Here is a 17460-nt window from a genome sequence, read left to right as displayed (position 1 = left end):
TGTGAAATATCAAAGCAAAGGACGTCCATTTCTATTGTCAAATAGTATTATTGTCATGCCATTGGATTCATCCTGAGCTATATTTTTTCAATGATACGGTTATCCTATAGTCATAGTTATCATTTTGACTTAATACCAAATGGTGTCATGGTGGTGGATATCACTTTTGCTTGAGTCGTACAACTAACTCAATTATTGTGTTAGCCATAATGTAGTACTGTATAATAAAAGGTACCTAACCTAAGTATGGTTTATAGNGCTCCTTAAGAGCATTTGACGATTTGCAAGAACTAATTTAATTAGTCTAAACAAATAAAGATAATTTTGATTTTGATTTTGATTTTTTGATTTTTATTGCATGATTTTTTAATAGAAATCACTGATTTAAATCAATATACTAAAATGGAATTAATGCAACGCTGGGAGTGCATATTAATCAACTGTAATGTTCAAAACAATGTTAATATTAGGTGTTCAAGTATGAAATAGACGTTCTGTATGGAAAATTAGAAAAAAATATTTTTACTATAGATTTTTTTGTGAAAAAAAAAAATTGATACTTGTAAAAAGATATTCGTGTTTTTGTAACGGAAACAGACACCACTTAGGACGAGCTGTTTTTGACGAGTTTTTTCTTGTTTCAGTAAAAATATGACATACCATCTTACATAATTTAACTTTTTTGGCTTGTTCCCAGTACTATACCTCAATTGTACCTAAATAAACATGTTTTCCGCATGAAAAACAAAGGCAATGATTGCAAAATCGAATAAAAATCAAAAAAATCAATATAAATCAAATAAATCACGATTTATTCAAAAAAATCTGATTTTTTTGATTAAAATAAAAAAAATCATGATTTTTTTCCACCCTGGTGAAAAGTGTCACAGATCGGCATAAAATATAGCCTAATGTTAATCTGGGTTACAAACAACCCGTAAAGTTTCAAAAAAATCCGTTCAGTAGTTTTTGCGTGAAAGAGTAACAAACCAGAAAGCCAGACATCCAAAATTTCGCATTCATAATATTAGTAGGATCGTTAAAAAGATAAGGACACCTTTTATTGTACCATCATGAACTATTGACAGTGAAGATTTAAATTTTTTGAGCTTAAAAACACGTGTTGATTTATTCATTGTTATAAAAATTCGCAAAAATGTATGTAGTAAACAAAAGAAAAGGGGTAGGCCATTGTTTCCATTTCGGCAAGTGCCTTTGATTAGTGACGCCGACATTGAGAGAGAGAGAGAGAGAGAGAGAGAGAGAGAGCTATAATCCTCTTTCATTGTTACTAGCTTCTGTGATTGTGATTATATTGTTTTATTTGTTATGGGATTCAAAAGAGTTTATTTCTACTCTTATCTGTCCAATTGGAGAAAATAGCACGAGGAATTGAAAGAATAGATTTTTGAATGAGAAACGTGAGAGTTGAAGGATTCCGCGCACCTACATTATTATCTTGTTGCATCTAGAATATACTATCTCACATAAAATAAAATAAATAGATATCACATGATATGTAGAGGAATATTTTAAGAGGACAGTTTTGATTTTTTTTTGTTAGTTTTTATTGAATAGGCTCCGAAACTATGGACCGATTTGAAAAAATCTTTCACTATTAGAATCCTACATTAATTCTGATTAACATAGACGGTAATATGAAGTTCGCCGGTGCAGTTAGTACAGACATTATTTTATTTTATTTTAAGTAAAGGACTTTATCTATAAGCGAAAGGTCACTGACTTACTCATCACGAAATCTCAGAAACTACAAGTGCTAGGAGTCCCAAATTTTGCATGGGGGAACCTAAGAACGTAGGTGCTCACTAAGACGGGATTTTGCAAAATTCAACCCTAAGGGGGTTAACGGGGTCCACGCGTACGAAGTCGCAGTCGGCCGCTAGTTTTACTATAAGTAAAACCCTGACCTTATTCAGTATTATCTTTGCAAGATTTTTACAAAGTTTACCACAATCCAAGCCATTCATTATAGATATTTTGTTTATTATAATATATAAATTAGATAGTAATTTTATTACCTATGTACTAGCTTTCCGCCCGCGGCTTCGCCCGCGTGGAATTTTGTCTGTCACAGAAAAACTTTATCGCGCGCGTCCCTGTTTCAAAAACCGGGATAAAAACTATCCTATGTCCTTTCCCGGGACTCGAAACTATCTCTATGCCATATTGCATCAAAATCGCTTCAGTGGTTTAGGCGTGAAAGCGAGCCAGACAGACAGTTACTTTCGCATTTACAGGGTGTTAGGTAAATGGGTATATGAGCCGATATAAATGGTATGGTGAAGTCAGAAAGACATCATCTTTTTTTTTTCATACAAAATAAATGTTATAAAATCCGATTTGTATGAAAAATAAAATAATTAAAATGAAGATATCAATTTTCTGACTTCACCATACCATTTATATGACCATGTTAACATGGGCTAGTGTCGGCTCATATACCCATTTACCTAACACCCTGTATAATATTATAGTATAGATTAGTATAGATGTATCATCTAAACACCTTCACTTACTCACATCTACCCTACTCATCATAGTTCATTATTGATTTTTTTATGAACATTACTTGATTGCATTGCCTAAGTGTTAAACTTAATAATGCCATAACGATTTAAGATAAGACCTTAATGAAGAATACTTAACATCAAGTGGGTAATTATGTCCTGATTAACTCTTACACAAATTTATTATTGCGTAATTATTCGCTAATTTATAGAGATGGGCCGACTAGTCGCCGACTAGTCGGGAAAGCCGACTATTCGGCATCATTTGTAGTCGGCCGACTAGTGACGACTATTCGGCAAAATCTGCCGATTATAATCGGCGCATTACAAATTAAAAATTTAAATGAAATAAAACTCATTATTACCAAGATGATTATGAGGTAGACCAAGGGCGTTTATCTAACTAAACCATTTTTGACTGCAAAAAATCAGTAAAAAGTGGTTTCACCTGATTTAAAATTTTGGCAATCAGACTAAATTCATATAAAGTTAAGATTAGTTAAAATTACCAGGAAATCGTCAAAAATGTGTCAAGTTTCTATAATTTGTCCATATAAAAATTATGACACTTTTTTTTCGGGGCAAAAATGCATGGAATTCTCCTCTCATCGGAAGGATGAGGAATACCCACATAAATAACCCCTGAGCTCCGTCGATAGCCTTAGTGTGAAGAACTATGGGAATCCGGACAAAGCCATCACCTATCACAGTCTGTACCAGCAATTGGCGGGCCCTGCCTATCCGAGGGTGGTGGTAGTCCGTGCTATGTAGGCGAGGGTACCCCCACGCTCCCAGCTTCTGACCATCACCGTGGAGGGTGGAGAGGAATCAGTGGGCCTAGGATGCGTGCCGCAATAAGCGCAATTTGCCCATACATTTTGACGTCGATACTTAAGAATAATATCACTTCGCGCATCCTAGCCCAGCAGGAGGCGATCATATTGTCATCTCCTCTGACCCCTCCGCCGTCGAAAATTATGACATTTACCTTAGGTACTGTTAGTTAGGTGATTGTGTGTTGCTTTTTATTTTGTCTTATAATTAAAGAAATTTCATTTCTCAAGAAGTTATATTTTTTATCTCTTTAGATATTCTTATTTCTTTGAGAAATCTAGATATTATTCTTCGTACAAGTAGGTATTAGACTGATCGGCATTGCCGACTAGTCGGCCGACTAATCGGCAATTTGGAAACCGATTAGTCGGCTAGTCGGTTAGTCGGCAAAGACCATAGTCGGCCCATCACTACAATTTATTCTTTGAATCATTAGGTTTCATTCAAAGGCTTAATTTTTAGATCAATATTTAAAAGAAATCAAAATCGGTAGGTCTAATAGAATCTATAGCGCCTAATTTATTTTCAATGCATTGAAGAAGGTTCGTTTCCTAACTTAATGAAATATACTAAAAATATTAAGTCTGGAGACAAAAGTGTTCCCTCTAGACCAATTCCAAAAAATATCATCGCCTACTACTACTTAAGTCCGGTCGCCGAGCACGTAAAATTTCGTCCAATGACCCCAAGCTACCTATCCTTATCGCTCGCACGTAATTATATTGCTGTCGCGACTGTGCGACGGTCGGCCGCAGTGAGTGTGCGAGCGCGACAGCAATATAATTACGTGCGAACGATAAGGATAGGTAGCTTGGGGTCATTGGACGAAATTCTACGTGATCAGCGACCAGACTATAGCCTTATTAAGCTCTTTGTCAAGGTGCCTACTACATTCTATCTATCTCTATTGTTTCTTAAAATAGAACTTATCTACCGGGAATGAATATAACGCTACAAACAAGCTTCGTTTTTACCCTTTATTTTTTTCATTGTCTTTTATTTATATTTATGTACCGAAAAGACCAAAGGCTTCAACTCTTTCTCAGGGTACCTAGCACATTCTATTGTTGTATTACGGGATTCTTATCAGAAACTTTCTTTTATTATATTTATATACTAGCTGACCCGGCGAACTTTGTTCCGCCTTAATGGCAATAAATAAGCAGACTTTTTTTAAATTTCGAACGGGATAAAAAGTATCCTATGTCCTTCTCCTGGCTCTAAACTACCTCCCTGACAATTTTCAGCTAAATCGGTTCAGCCGTTCTTGAGTTATAAGCGAAGTAACTAACACGACTTTCTTTTATATATATAGATTTATTTATTTATACTTCAATGCCAAAAATATTAACATTAGGCGAACTTAATGCCATAAGGCATTCTCATCCAGTTTACCATATATATATCACCTACTGCTATCATTGTATTTTATTTATGCATTGAAAAGCACAAAACTGGAAAGTGAAAAATTACAAAACTAAAATGAGATAGCAATATAAAACATAGCATCGCGGGCAGGTCGAGAGGGCAGGTAGTAAGTCAACTGATAAGAATTCTGTGTAACAAAACAATAGAACGATGCAGACTCTCTGAGAAACCGCTTAAGCCCTAATCTCTAATGGAAAAGACTGATAAAATAAAGGGTAGTAACTTAGGTGATAATAGTTTTATGATAGCACCAAACAAATCAAAACAATGCTTAAGGCATAAATAAAAGACAATGATAGCAGTTAGGTGATAAGGCTGTTTTAGGATACCTGCAAACAAATGAAAAAAAAAGCTTGCTTGTATCGATAGATAAGTTGTAGATAGACAAAGTTCCTGATAAGATTTCAACAATAGAATGTGTTAGGCACCATGTGAAAGAGTTGAAGCCTTAAGCTCTTTTATGCATAAATAAAAGATAATAATGAAGTAAAAGGTAGTGGCTACCCACTTTGTGTGAACCAATGAAAGAAAAGCTTGTTCGTGTCGTTAGATAAATTCCAAGCAGACAATGTAACTGATAAAGATTTTAGGAAACGATAGAGATAGTAGAATATGCTAGGCTAGGCCTGGAGAAAGAATCTAAAGCCTAAGCGCTTTTAAGTGCTTAAGCAAAAGATGATGATAGTAGCAGGGATAATAGTTAAAACTAAAACAAAGCTCATAATCCAGCAGTGGACTGTAAAGGGCTGTTGATGATGATGACGATAACAAAGCTTGTATGTATTGTTGGATAAATTCCAGGTAGTAATTTATTCCAGTCATTTGGTACCTGGAAATTTTCCGGGAGTAATGAAAATTGGTATTTATACAGGATGTTAGGTAAATGGGTATATGAGCCGACACTAGCCAGCCACTAGCTAGAATGAGTTCGGAAGAGCGTTCACCGTTTGAAAGAACTCGTGAAGCACTTTCAGGATCATTAATCAGTTTTTCGATATCTTGTACCTATAGTTTAGAAATAGTTCACTTAACTTTTCCACCCTTTATAGTGTAGGTACGTGGTATTTTTCAACACTTACTTTTCTCGTTCAAAAATGTATTCTTTCACCTCCTCGTGGTATTTTCCAATTGGAGAGATAAGGGATAACTATTTGGAATCCCATAACAAATAAAACAATATAATAACAGAAGCTAGTAACAATGAAAAAAGATTATAGCTCTCTCTCTCAAGTACCCTAATTGTTGATAAAGAATATCGGTGTCAAAGGCACTTGCCGAAACGGAAACAATGGCCTACCCCTTTCTTTTGTTTACCACATTTTTGCGAATTTTTATAACAATGAATAAATCAACGCGTGTTTTTAAGCTTAAAAATGATAAAACATCCCCTTTCAATAATTCATGATGGTACAATAAAAGGTGTCCTTATCTTTTTTAACGATAAATCTATTGGGAAAGGTATTTTTTATTGTTGTTTGCTAGCGGGTCATATAGACCAACACGATTTGCGGTCACGGGTTTTGTTTCCGCTGGAGACAATGGTAGTCGTATGGTATTTTATGTATATGTACTAGGTTTTTGCCACGGCTTTGCCCGCGTGAAATTACTTTTCAGAAAAAGCGAGTTACTTGTCTCCTAACTTTAATAATTAAACCAATTCACTCAATATAGATATAAATTATAGCTTATTATATGTTATTAAGATGTAAAAAAATATGTTTCATCAGAATACAACTTATAACAAATATTATAGTTTTGGCGGCAGCAAAAGTCTTGTTTTTTTTGGAGTTATGTTAGCTTTGAAATCATGTGGAATGCAATGCACCTAAATAAATAAACAAAATCACTGTAGGCTTGTGTAATATTAGTAGGATAGGTTAGATAGGATAAAGCTTCAATTAGCTAGTAATTATAAACATGTCATTAACCTAAGTTCAAGAAAATGGTTTTGTAATGACTCTCGATCATCAATTTCTAATCACTTTCAGGATATTAGCGTAAAAATGTTACTCAATCGTAATTTATGCTACTTCTGTCTTCATTAACTAAAATTGTAATAAAGGGTTTCTTAATGACACTAAGTCGTCATTTCGATACGTAATTATTGTAAAAAGATTACTCATTGCAGTGAATATGTTATGATTATTATGGTAACATTTCTGCCTGAACAAAAATACAATTTTCTTTTAATTTCAGCTTAATCGAAACTTTTCAATTATAGGTAAAATTCAGTCATGCAAAAGTGAAGACTTTTAATAGTAGTTGTGTAGTTGTTAATATTACTTTATCTAACTGAATCGAAATCTACTAAATGAACTAAATCTACACATTGTCAGTCTCATGATTTATATGAATACATTATAGAACAATCATATATCACAACATTTAAAACTCGTTAGTTAATGAGTTGCAAGTACTATCCATTATTAGTTTAGATGATCGCAATTTTGTTAAAAATTATTCACTCAGTTTCTTAAAAATGTACTTAATTAGAAAATACAAGAAAAGGGTTGTTAATTAATGACATTTCGTCATCATTCATTTATTTTGTAACATAATTATTAGCAAAGATATTACACAAAGTCACAATGAATAATATGTTTTACTTATCTTACTCCTACTAATACATATTAGAAATACGAAATTTTTGATGTTTTGTCGATGTATGTTTGTTATTCTTTAACGCAAAAACTTCTGAATGGATTTTGATTAAACTTTACAATATTATTGTTTATACGTCAGAATAAAATATAGGCTATAATTTATAATGATCGGTGGCAAGCTAAATTTCACGCGGGCGAAGCCATGAGCAAAAGCTAGTATTAATAATAGGTATACTTATTACTTGTTGATAAACCGACCGAAATACTATTTTTGCTGAATCCTAACATTGAATATGAAATCTAAAACTGTAGAACCATGTATTACAATAAAATAATACACTATAATCGGGATAATTGCAACATGTTTTTCTTTGAATTTTATTATTTCAACAACATAATGTTGTGATAAAAATAAATGAATAAAATCTTTATGAAAGAACTTATTTGACTTTTTAAGCAACTACTTATAGACTAATCATAAAATTTATAAAAGCAAAATTACATAATAGAAATCTACTTTATTAAATAGGTACCTATTAGAATCCTAGTTGCTATACTTGTTTTGCTTGAAATTTTCACTCAATATTTATGTTTCTTACACATATTTGTTGCTAGAATTATTTTAAACATAAATAGACACCTACTATAATAATAATTCATAATAATGATTGCCTTACTTCTATTTGCTTATATTATTTTATCAGACATAAACCCAAATAAAAAAACCGACCGACGAAAACCCATAAAATAACATAAACTGTTTTTTAAACTACATTGAGAGTGATCGAAAACTAATTCTTAGTAATAAAAAGATTTTTATTATTTTTATTGTAGTCATATCTTCATAAAGCAAATGGTTGATGTAAGAATTGTTTTTCATGGAAAATTTGATTAAAATGTCGCTTAATAAAGTATCCAAAAATTTTGTAACCAACATACACACAATATGATGTCAAAATAATTTATATTAGCTTTAAATACATGGTCCTACAATTGAACCTTGTGGCACTCCTTTTATTTTCGTATTCTAGTTATAAACTTTAAATACTAACATAATTACAACAGCAGTGAATAAAACTTATTACCTTTACATCATTTATAAAATTATTTTAAAAATAAATTGAGGGCTCTTGTTTCATTTAAAATTCATATCGTATATTATCTAAAGCTTTAGCTGGGTTCGTAGTACATTAAAGTAGTATGTAGAATTTGATCTAAATTGTTATTCACCTTACGAATTGAAATGTTTCTACAAAAATATTAGTTTATTTAATGTAAAAAAAATAATAATGACGTAACACTCGCACTAAATAATCGTCATAAATATCGCGTGGTGTTTATTATAATCTCACTTAATTGTTCTTAACAATTGTAAAGAGCCCCACCCCTAAGCATTGTCATTACAATGAGAGTCATTTTTTTTATAATGACTTGTCTCGACCAATCACAGCGCACTTACCCCCACCGCCCGTCCCCGCTTTAGGCCTTATAAAGCCTCGGGCGCCCGGCAGTCAATCAGTCAGTGTTGTTCATCCTCGGGCGTCTGTCAACTGTTAGTGTAATTCGCTGATTATAAAACAAAATAATGTCGTTCTTAGCTAAATTGTGGCGATGGGCGAGGCCGTATATTGTTAATATTAATGTATTAAGACCAAAACCTACACTTCCAGAAATAGTAGTGGAAAACAGAGAGGAAAGGTAAGTTATTTAAATTAAATTATATCTTTTGTGCATCTCGTAATTAAATCAAGTTGGAGTGTAAATGTAAATTCTTATCAAGTGAAGTATAGTATTATTTAGTGGTTTTAGTAGATGATTTCTTTAAATTAAAAATTCCAGAAATGTGTTAAAAAGTTAATTTGAAATAAGTGTTTAAAAATCTTAAACGTGTTCAAAAGCAATATATAATTTAAATTATGTAGTTAAGTGTGATTATAGTTGGCAGTGTTCTTACTTATAAAACCTAATTATATTTTTCTCCCAAGTCCTAATTCATTATTTTATACATCCCGCGATCTGTGTTGTATATGCTTTGAAGCTATGTCTTCATCGTCAACATGCAACATATTATTGTCTAACCCATATTCTGCTTTTTTTTCGATTGTTACTTAATTGATTTTTTTTTACAGTCATCAAATTGACGACGAAGGAGCGTCGTCCCAAAAGATCAGGGCGACGTTTGAAAAAATGGGGTTCTGCGTAAACTCTGCCCGAATGCCAAAGGGCCAGATAATATACACCAAACCAACGGCGAAACTACTTCTACCACATAACAAGAAGTCAAATCTCAATAAGAAGACCAAATCACACCTATCGAATTTCGAAGCAGTCCATCCTTACATGGTAAGTAAAATATTCCTTTCTGTATGTATATCTTTAAAGCTTAAACAATTAAAACAATGTAAAGTAATAACAATTGGAAATGGAATCTTAAATTCCATTTCTTTTTTCATCTTTTTTTGTTTTACTGTATTTTGACGTCCATAAGTGCTACTAGTGGTCTAAATTGAATAAAATATTTTTGATTTTGATAAGATTTTATTATTTTTGATGCTCTGAAGTGACTAACTTCCTCTCTGGGAGGTTTATTTCTGCCAATGTTGAGTGTTTATGTTATGTTACGTTTATACATATTTATATGTATATGAAAATGTTGTTTGCATGTCATGTTCAACCGCGAATATTGTTCACAGATTCAAGAGTCACAACAGCAAAGAGTGCCGCTAGAGGATTCCGAAGTGAACACTGAAGTTGTATGGGAAAGTGAAAAACATGACCCAGCAACGATATCTGATGCCACTAATACAGACGTCGAAGAATTTAAAAACGAGTGTAAATCTACCGGTGAATCGGATAATGTTGAAGTTATGCCGGCAGAAGTGGCCTTACCTGATTCTACCGACGTAGACACTGAAGATTCGGATGACATGACCAATGAAGCTGCCCCAATGGATATCCCAAGCACAGCAACCAAAGAAGTTTCACCAAACAAAAGTGTCACGAAGCCAAAACAGTCTTTCAAGGATTTGATTGACTTCTCTGCACCAGCAGCATTAAATAGAAAAAGAGTAAACCTGCCGGAACAAGATGCCAGGCCCAAACTAGCGCCGAAAAAGAAGAACCAACAGATGACCCCGACAGCGCCACTGCCAGAGCCGAAAACTATTTATACTAGAGCGTTTTTGCAGGACCCGCAATACGTTACAGGTGAAGTTGAAGAAGCAATCGAAACAGATCCTAATGAGGATACAAATGTAACGGAACAAATGATCAATGATAGTCCGTTAGAAGGTATCTTTTTAACACACGATTTTTTCCATATATAGGGTAGTTTCCTGGTCTCGTAGGCTGCATGCTTATTCTATTTATAATATCATATTTTATTAACATTTTATGTATTGTATATTTATGTTTATATTATTATATCTAACGCATTAGTTGGTGGTGGCATTTTTGTTAGGGTCAAGTCAATTTGACTGCTTTCAATTAGGCGCGGATCCACCGTTGTGGGCACTGTAAGCATGCCCACAACCCTAATTTGCTTGTTTTAATTATGATCTATTGATAAGATCGATAGGCTGATGATAAAAACGGCTGACTGATGAGCCTTTAAAAAATCGAGGGTGATTGAGCGTGAGTGAGTTCGTACTCCAATCCAACTCTCACTTTGCTAATTTTTGGTGGTTGTGCCCACAACCTTTTTTGAGGGCTGGATCCGCGCCTGTACCAACCGAGACAGGCAACTACCCTATCCAGCTTAGATTTCATCAAATATGCGTGAGAGTAATATCTGTGTAACATTTGTCACTATCATTCTATGTATTATCTGTTTCCGTTCCGAAATTAGCAAAGAAGCTGCGTGTCTTGTTACATGTTGTTTCAGCTTTTTAGCTGTAAGGCTGGATACGAATTAGACTTCAATTCAAAATAGACTTTATGCTATTGCATTATGGTTGCTTTTTGACTGCCAAGACTTCGCAGTTTTGTCAATCTTAAAATGATTGTAATACATCGATTTAAGGTTCATTTTGCCATGAAGTCTTCTAAATATCCACTCTCACGGCTCTTGAGCTTTACGTGTGTGACCCGACCGCAGTTACTTTGCTAAATTCGTTCTAAATTGATTTTATTTCTATTTCCCTCTTATTCATAATAACGTATCTTATAATACATTTTAACTAAACATTGTTTTGTCTTTTTTCATCAACATTTGATAAAAAGTGATAAAGCATTGAATAGCTAAAACGGCGTTATAGTATTGTTGTTTTTATGAATAAGAGTTTTGTTCTGTATTTTATGTTATTTTTAATATCATTTATGTGTACTTATGATTAGTAATTTGCCTTATTAGATTTTCTGAATTATTTCGGCATTTAAAGACCGAATTGCTAATAGATTTCATGTTCGCATTCAATTATTCTTAATTTGTCTTGGCGAATTACTGATTCAAAATCACGCGTTTTACATACATATCATCTTATTTATTTTGATTGCAGTTCTATTTCCCATTTTTGCACTTTTTGCTTCTAATATATATTTTTTTATATTGGCACGATTTTCACATTGCGTATCTTTTTACACGTTAAAGTAATTGTCACTTGTTTAAAAGATAAAATAATTCCTTTCGTTTGGTCGTTATTCAGATGTTTTTGCCAGTGCCACGTTATTGATACTCCATTCTGCCAAAAAGATACGCAATATTATTTTGTAGTTCTTAAAAAACAATGTGATTATTTTCTAATTCCATTCACAGATAAAATGGTAGCAGATATGAGGGGGAAGAAATACGACTGCTGGAGCGTAGACGACAATGTGCCACCGGAATTGAAAGACGCCCCAAAAATGGTGAAATACTGGAGGAAAAGGCACTCGCTATTCCACAGGTATGATATTTTACTTTTTTTATTTTTTTATTTGATGTCCGTGACTTTTGAATCCATATTAGAACACGAGTGCTTTCAGAATCAATTTTGACTGATTAATTTGCTTAATTAATTCTATTCTTTTTCGTTTTTTATTATAAACTCCCAAATAGTTCGCCAACTTCACATACCAACTTATATTCTTTCTATTATTCTGTTCTTTTTTTGTTTTCTTTCTTTTTTACCAAATTTCTTCAATGGTAGTTTGTTTTCTGTTATTCTTTTTTTATCAGATAACTTTCACCACTCGAATAAGTTAGTCAAAACCATATTTCTTTCACCAAATCTCTTACTTATTTCGACAGTTTATCTTTCCTAAGCGGCTCATTTTCATAATATTTTTGGTACTCTTAACTAAACGTTGTTTTATTTGTCCACAGGTTCGACGAAGGCATAAAACTAGACCACGAGAGTTGGTTCAGCGTGACTCCAGAAAGCGTGGCGTGGCATATCGCCAACAAATTCGCATATGACGTAGTATTAGACGCATTCTGTGGCGCAGGAGGCAACACCATACAGTTCGCCAGGACTTGCGCGAAAGGTTAGTGCTGTTTTCATCTATATATATATAAAAGAAAGTCGTGTTAGTTACACCACTTATAACTCAAGAACGGCTGAACCAATTTAGCTGAAAATTGTCAGGGAGGTAGTTTAGAGCCAGGAGAAGGACATAGGATACTTTTTATCCCGTTCGAAATTAAAAAAAAAAGTCTGCTTATTTATTGCCATTAAGGCGGAACAGAGTTCGCCGGGTCAGCTAGTTATAGCATATAATTTACATACTTGTTTGTTATCTGATTATTTTTTAAAGCTCTCTAGATTACAAGACAATCACCTGTTAAATACTCTATTCCCGTTAAAATCTTCTTATGTTTTGTTTATTTCGTTTTCGAGACGTAATACAGTTAATCTACTTTCAAAATTAAAGATTGTAGCCTTTACTTTTCTATTTACATTGTTTCTTATGACCAGTATGATCCGTGCACGAAAATGTTGGATAGGTACTTCGATGTTGGACTTAATTTTATCCATCTTAATAATCCACAGCACTTGAGATTTTTCACTTCTCAAAGGCCAGATATTTCCCGTCTTATTATCTCTATTCCACAGGCCTAAGATGCGCGCCGTGATAACTTTTATCGACGTTAAAATGTATGGGCAAAATCGATAAAATAGCGTGATAGCCGCTTATCACGGCGCGCATTCTAGGCCTACTGATTTCTTCTATATTTTTTTATTAACGAAACTTATTCTCCCACAGTTATAGCCGTCGATATTGATCCGTTGAAGATTGAATTGGCTCGACACAACGCAAAAGTGTATGGCGTCGCCGACCGCATAGAATTCATAGTGGGCGATTTCTTCGAGCTCGCGCCGACGCTAAAAGCCGATATGGTGTTTTTGAGCCCACCCTGGGGAGGACCACAGTACTCACAGGTAAGTTTATTTTCGCCACAGGATTTTCACCTTTATGTGCAGATGATATGTAAAATTTCAATAACTTTATTGACCTCATCTCTTACCTTTTTCAATTAATTGATTTCTCAATGTTAATTTTTGCTTAGAAAAACTTTCCATAATAATAGACTCCCAATATTCATTCCAGAACTTGCCTATCATGAAACTATCCTTCTGATCTTCATGGACTTGTAAATAAACTAAAACTTTCATTTGTAACTAAGTCAAACTACACCAGCATTGAAAATCATAATATTATTTTATCACAGATTCTAAATAGCTTCACTATCAAACCTCGTAACTTGTTGCGACCCTTTTTAAACCTTTAGGATTTAATATACCAGGAATCTAATATTCGTTCTTCTTTCAGGTAAAAAACTATAACTTGGAAACGATGCTCGAGCCGAGACCGGCGTCGGAGCTTATGAAGACCGCGCTGTCAATATCGCCATACGTAGCGATGTATGTGCCAAGGAATACCACGTGCAATCAGGTATGTAAACACCATCATTTTTTAAATGAATATGATTTAGCATAAAACACTTTTTACGAACTTGTAAAACGCGATTTCTCCACAGATACAGTCAGCGTCAAACACTTCGTGACACCCAAAGTAGCCGATAAATTGACAACACATTCACAACCTTATTCCAATGTAACAAAGACGTGTTGCGAACTTTTTAGCTACTTGGGTGTCACGAACTATTTGACGCGGACTGTACCAATAGGCCTAAAGTCACTTGCCATTTCTTTATTTTAAAAGCAAATAAGTTTTGTGTCGTATAATTAATCGATAGAAATCCCACTTTGTTCATTGACTTCACTAATATTGTAGTTACCTCTACTATGTATTAAGATTCTTAACATTTTGTTATCCTTGTTTCAGCTCGTCAATTTAGGAAGGCGCAAGAATGGCGCGCTGGAGATCGAGCAAAGTTTCATTGGCAAGCGCTTCATTGCGCTCACCGCTTACTATTATTGAAATGTGTATTTTATTTAATGGTTTTAAGGTTTACAATACTGTGTCCGGCATTTCAGTGGCGCGTGAAAGATACAAAATAGGTGTTGTTTCTTTCAAGTAAAATTACGGGCACAGTGTTAAGATTCTATGTATTGAAATTTGTACATTTCGTTTTGATCTCTCTGTTTAATTAAGGTTGACAGACTTTTTTTTTTTGTTTAGCATTAGCCGCCTAGAACTGGTTCGCTTGCCGAACTATAACTCCGTTGCGGGTTCGAACCCCGCTGGGTACAAATGCTTGTAATAAGCACAAACATTTTATTAGTCTTGGACATGTTTACTATATTGTATTCTGTCTGTAAATAACTTTTATTCATTCGAAGTATCTATGATACTATAAATGTATTTTTAACGTTGTTTGCAAGCAATGTGATTACTTCTTACAATTTAAATGTATCTTATAGATTTAAACATACAATAAGTATGTCAATTCTATTTTGTAAAAATATTTGTTTACTTCCCAGCAATACTTTTAATTTTAAGAGATATCGCTCAAATTGTATATTTTAAGATTTAAATTTGTATCACGTGTTTTATATTGATAAAGACATTGATTCTAAGTCCATTTCATGTTTAAGGTAATTTCTGACATTTGTCATAAAACTTGCATTTGGTTGGGTTTAGTAGTTCTTGTACAGCTTCCAAGTGAACTATTGAAAATAATTTGTAGAGCTCAACATATTGTAATTTTGATTAAAATAGTGTAAGTTGTTTGTAAGTTTGTGTTCCTTATTTTAAATAAATAAATAAATAAAATAAAATAAAAGGTATTTATTTCAGGCACAGCCCATAAAAGTGTTAGTAACAAAGGTCTTATGTTATAAACTATGATTAGTAAATCACACAAAAACCTATACATAATTAAATAACGACAATTTGGTGTCTTTAGTAAGATGGACGCGTGTCCAGTCCAGGGATACATTTTTGTCTTATACTTTTTGAAAATGGACCATAGAAACAATTATTATCTAATGATTGTACAATTTCTATGAAACTAGACAATTATTACTTGCCTCAATCAATATGTACATAATATTTCTTGAAGATAATACGACGATATAAGTTTTGAAGTTTTATCGAATGATCATGTAGATATTGTGACAAGTGTGTATTATAAAAATATGTAGGTATGTAACGAATTAATTTTGTCTTTGAATCTAAAAGCTGTTTAAAATAGTGCCAACATTCAAAGTTTCGGCTTAGTATTTGTTTTTAGAATCAAAATTACATAGAATAAAAATAATAATTCTAATGTTACATACTTACTTAACTATTTGCAGTTTTAAATATTTGTGACGTTACTTCTTTGTCAGATATTTTGTCTAGTCTACACTCCGCCTTAAGCATACTATCCGTTCGCGATAAGTTTGCCGCTGGCGATATGACGTCACTCGAAGGAATGCGTCTATAACTTTAGCAAACTAAATCAAACTAAATTGGAAATATTTTTTATTTATTAATANGAAATGTAACGTTTTAACGCTTAACGAAGTTAATTTTTTTATTAACGGTTTAACGATTAACGAAGTTAACTATTTGATTAACGGTGCCCAGCCATGCCTATTGTTCAAATAATATTAATAAATCAATCTATTTTTACTATCTAAACATCATTGAATGATAATAAAATGTTGGTCCATGTGGATTTTAGTTTTTTTAAAAATATGTTATACTTACTAAAAACTTATTTGGTCAAAATTTTCGAAGCTAGTATTACGTGCTTTTCACAAATACAGAGTGGATGCACTCACATCTAAGCATCTGCAGTAAGATATATTATAATTACTGCCATTTTAAGTACTACTATTTAATTACCAGGCTATCCAAGGCCCTTGTAGGAATCAATTTTTGTAAGTATGGATAACACAATAATAACTATTTTTAATAAATCTACTTTATATTCAAAACAAATATTTACAATTATGTATCTACCTCTCTCGTTAAAAAACGTATAAGTAATAACTATGAAATAGTAAATATTATAATAATTATAGCCTTTGTCCACTGCTGGACATGCCTTTACCTACCAAGTTTATTTTGTTAAATGTGAAACTTTAAGTATTGTTACAAGATATCTGATGTTATATCTTATTGATACTTTAAAGAAGAGTACAATAGGTATTTGATAATGGAAGGTGGTTTTGATCACTAAAAATAAAAAAGATATTTTGTGATAAATTTTATCATACCTCATTTATTATAATCATTTTAGTATTGTTATTTGTGGTATTGTTTATGTCTGAGCTCATAAATTGTGTTTAGTGTGCAAATTACTGTAAACAAGTACATTAAAACCTTAACACACTTATTACCACTTTGAACTTGACTTATTAACTTTAATTACCGAGTTTTACGACAGAGATGACATGAACAAAACAAAAACAATAATAATAACTGTGAGGTACGTTATGCTTTATCACAAAAAGTTATGTACCATACCAGTAATGAGGGTAATTGTATGCATTTTTTTTATTTTTGTTGTGTCAGACCTATAAATAATTGTTAATGGCAGTAAAATATTCATTCCAATATGTTATGGATGTTACAATGTTCAATATGTCCTAAGTGTTAATGAGATTATTTTCACTGTGTATGTTTACAATTAAATCAGCCTTGTATATTTAATATGAAGAATATAAAAATTGAATTATTTCAAATGTTTCATT

The 17460-nt window shown here is 32.8% G+C and overlaps 1 protein-coding gene across 2 annotated transcripts; it reads left to right on the top strand.

The window, feature by feature from the left end:
- The first annotated feature begins 8899 nt into the window (after nucleotides 1–8899).
- Nucleotides 8900–15788, top strand: LOC114358761 (Trimethylguanosine synthase 1). 2 transcript variants are annotated; one of them, XM_028312807.1, is made up of 8 exons: nucleotides 8900–9091; nucleotides 9523–9736; nucleotides 10087–10600; nucleotides 12147–12276; nucleotides 12696–12856; nucleotides 13577–13752; nucleotides 14144–14266; nucleotides 14660–15788. In XM_028312807.1, exons 1-8 carry the CDS (start codon nucleotides 8979–8981, stop codon nucleotides 14753–14755), a joined length of 1527 nt encoding a protein of 508 aa, XP_028168608.1. In that variant the 5' UTR covers nucleotides 8900–8978; the 3' UTR covers nucleotides 14756–15788. The 2 variants fall into 2 exon arrangements, with proteins under 2 accessions (XP_028168608.1, XP_028168607.1); XM_028312806.1 differs by having other exon boundaries at nucleotides 8901–9091; nucleotides 10087–10684.
- The last annotated feature ends 1672 nt before the right edge of the window (nucleotides 15789–17460 follow it).

This window comes from Ostrinia furnacalis, unplaced genomic scaffold, assembly GCF_004193835.3.
Source record: "Ostrinia furnacalis isolate ACB-3 unplaced genomic scaffold, ASM419383v2 OfSCF4105, whole genome shotgun sequence".
Lineage (NCBI taxonomy): Eukaryota > Metazoa > Arthropoda > Insecta > Lepidoptera > Crambidae > Ostrinia > Ostrinia furnacalis.
This window is presented reverse-complemented; position numbering and strand designations above follow the sequence as displayed.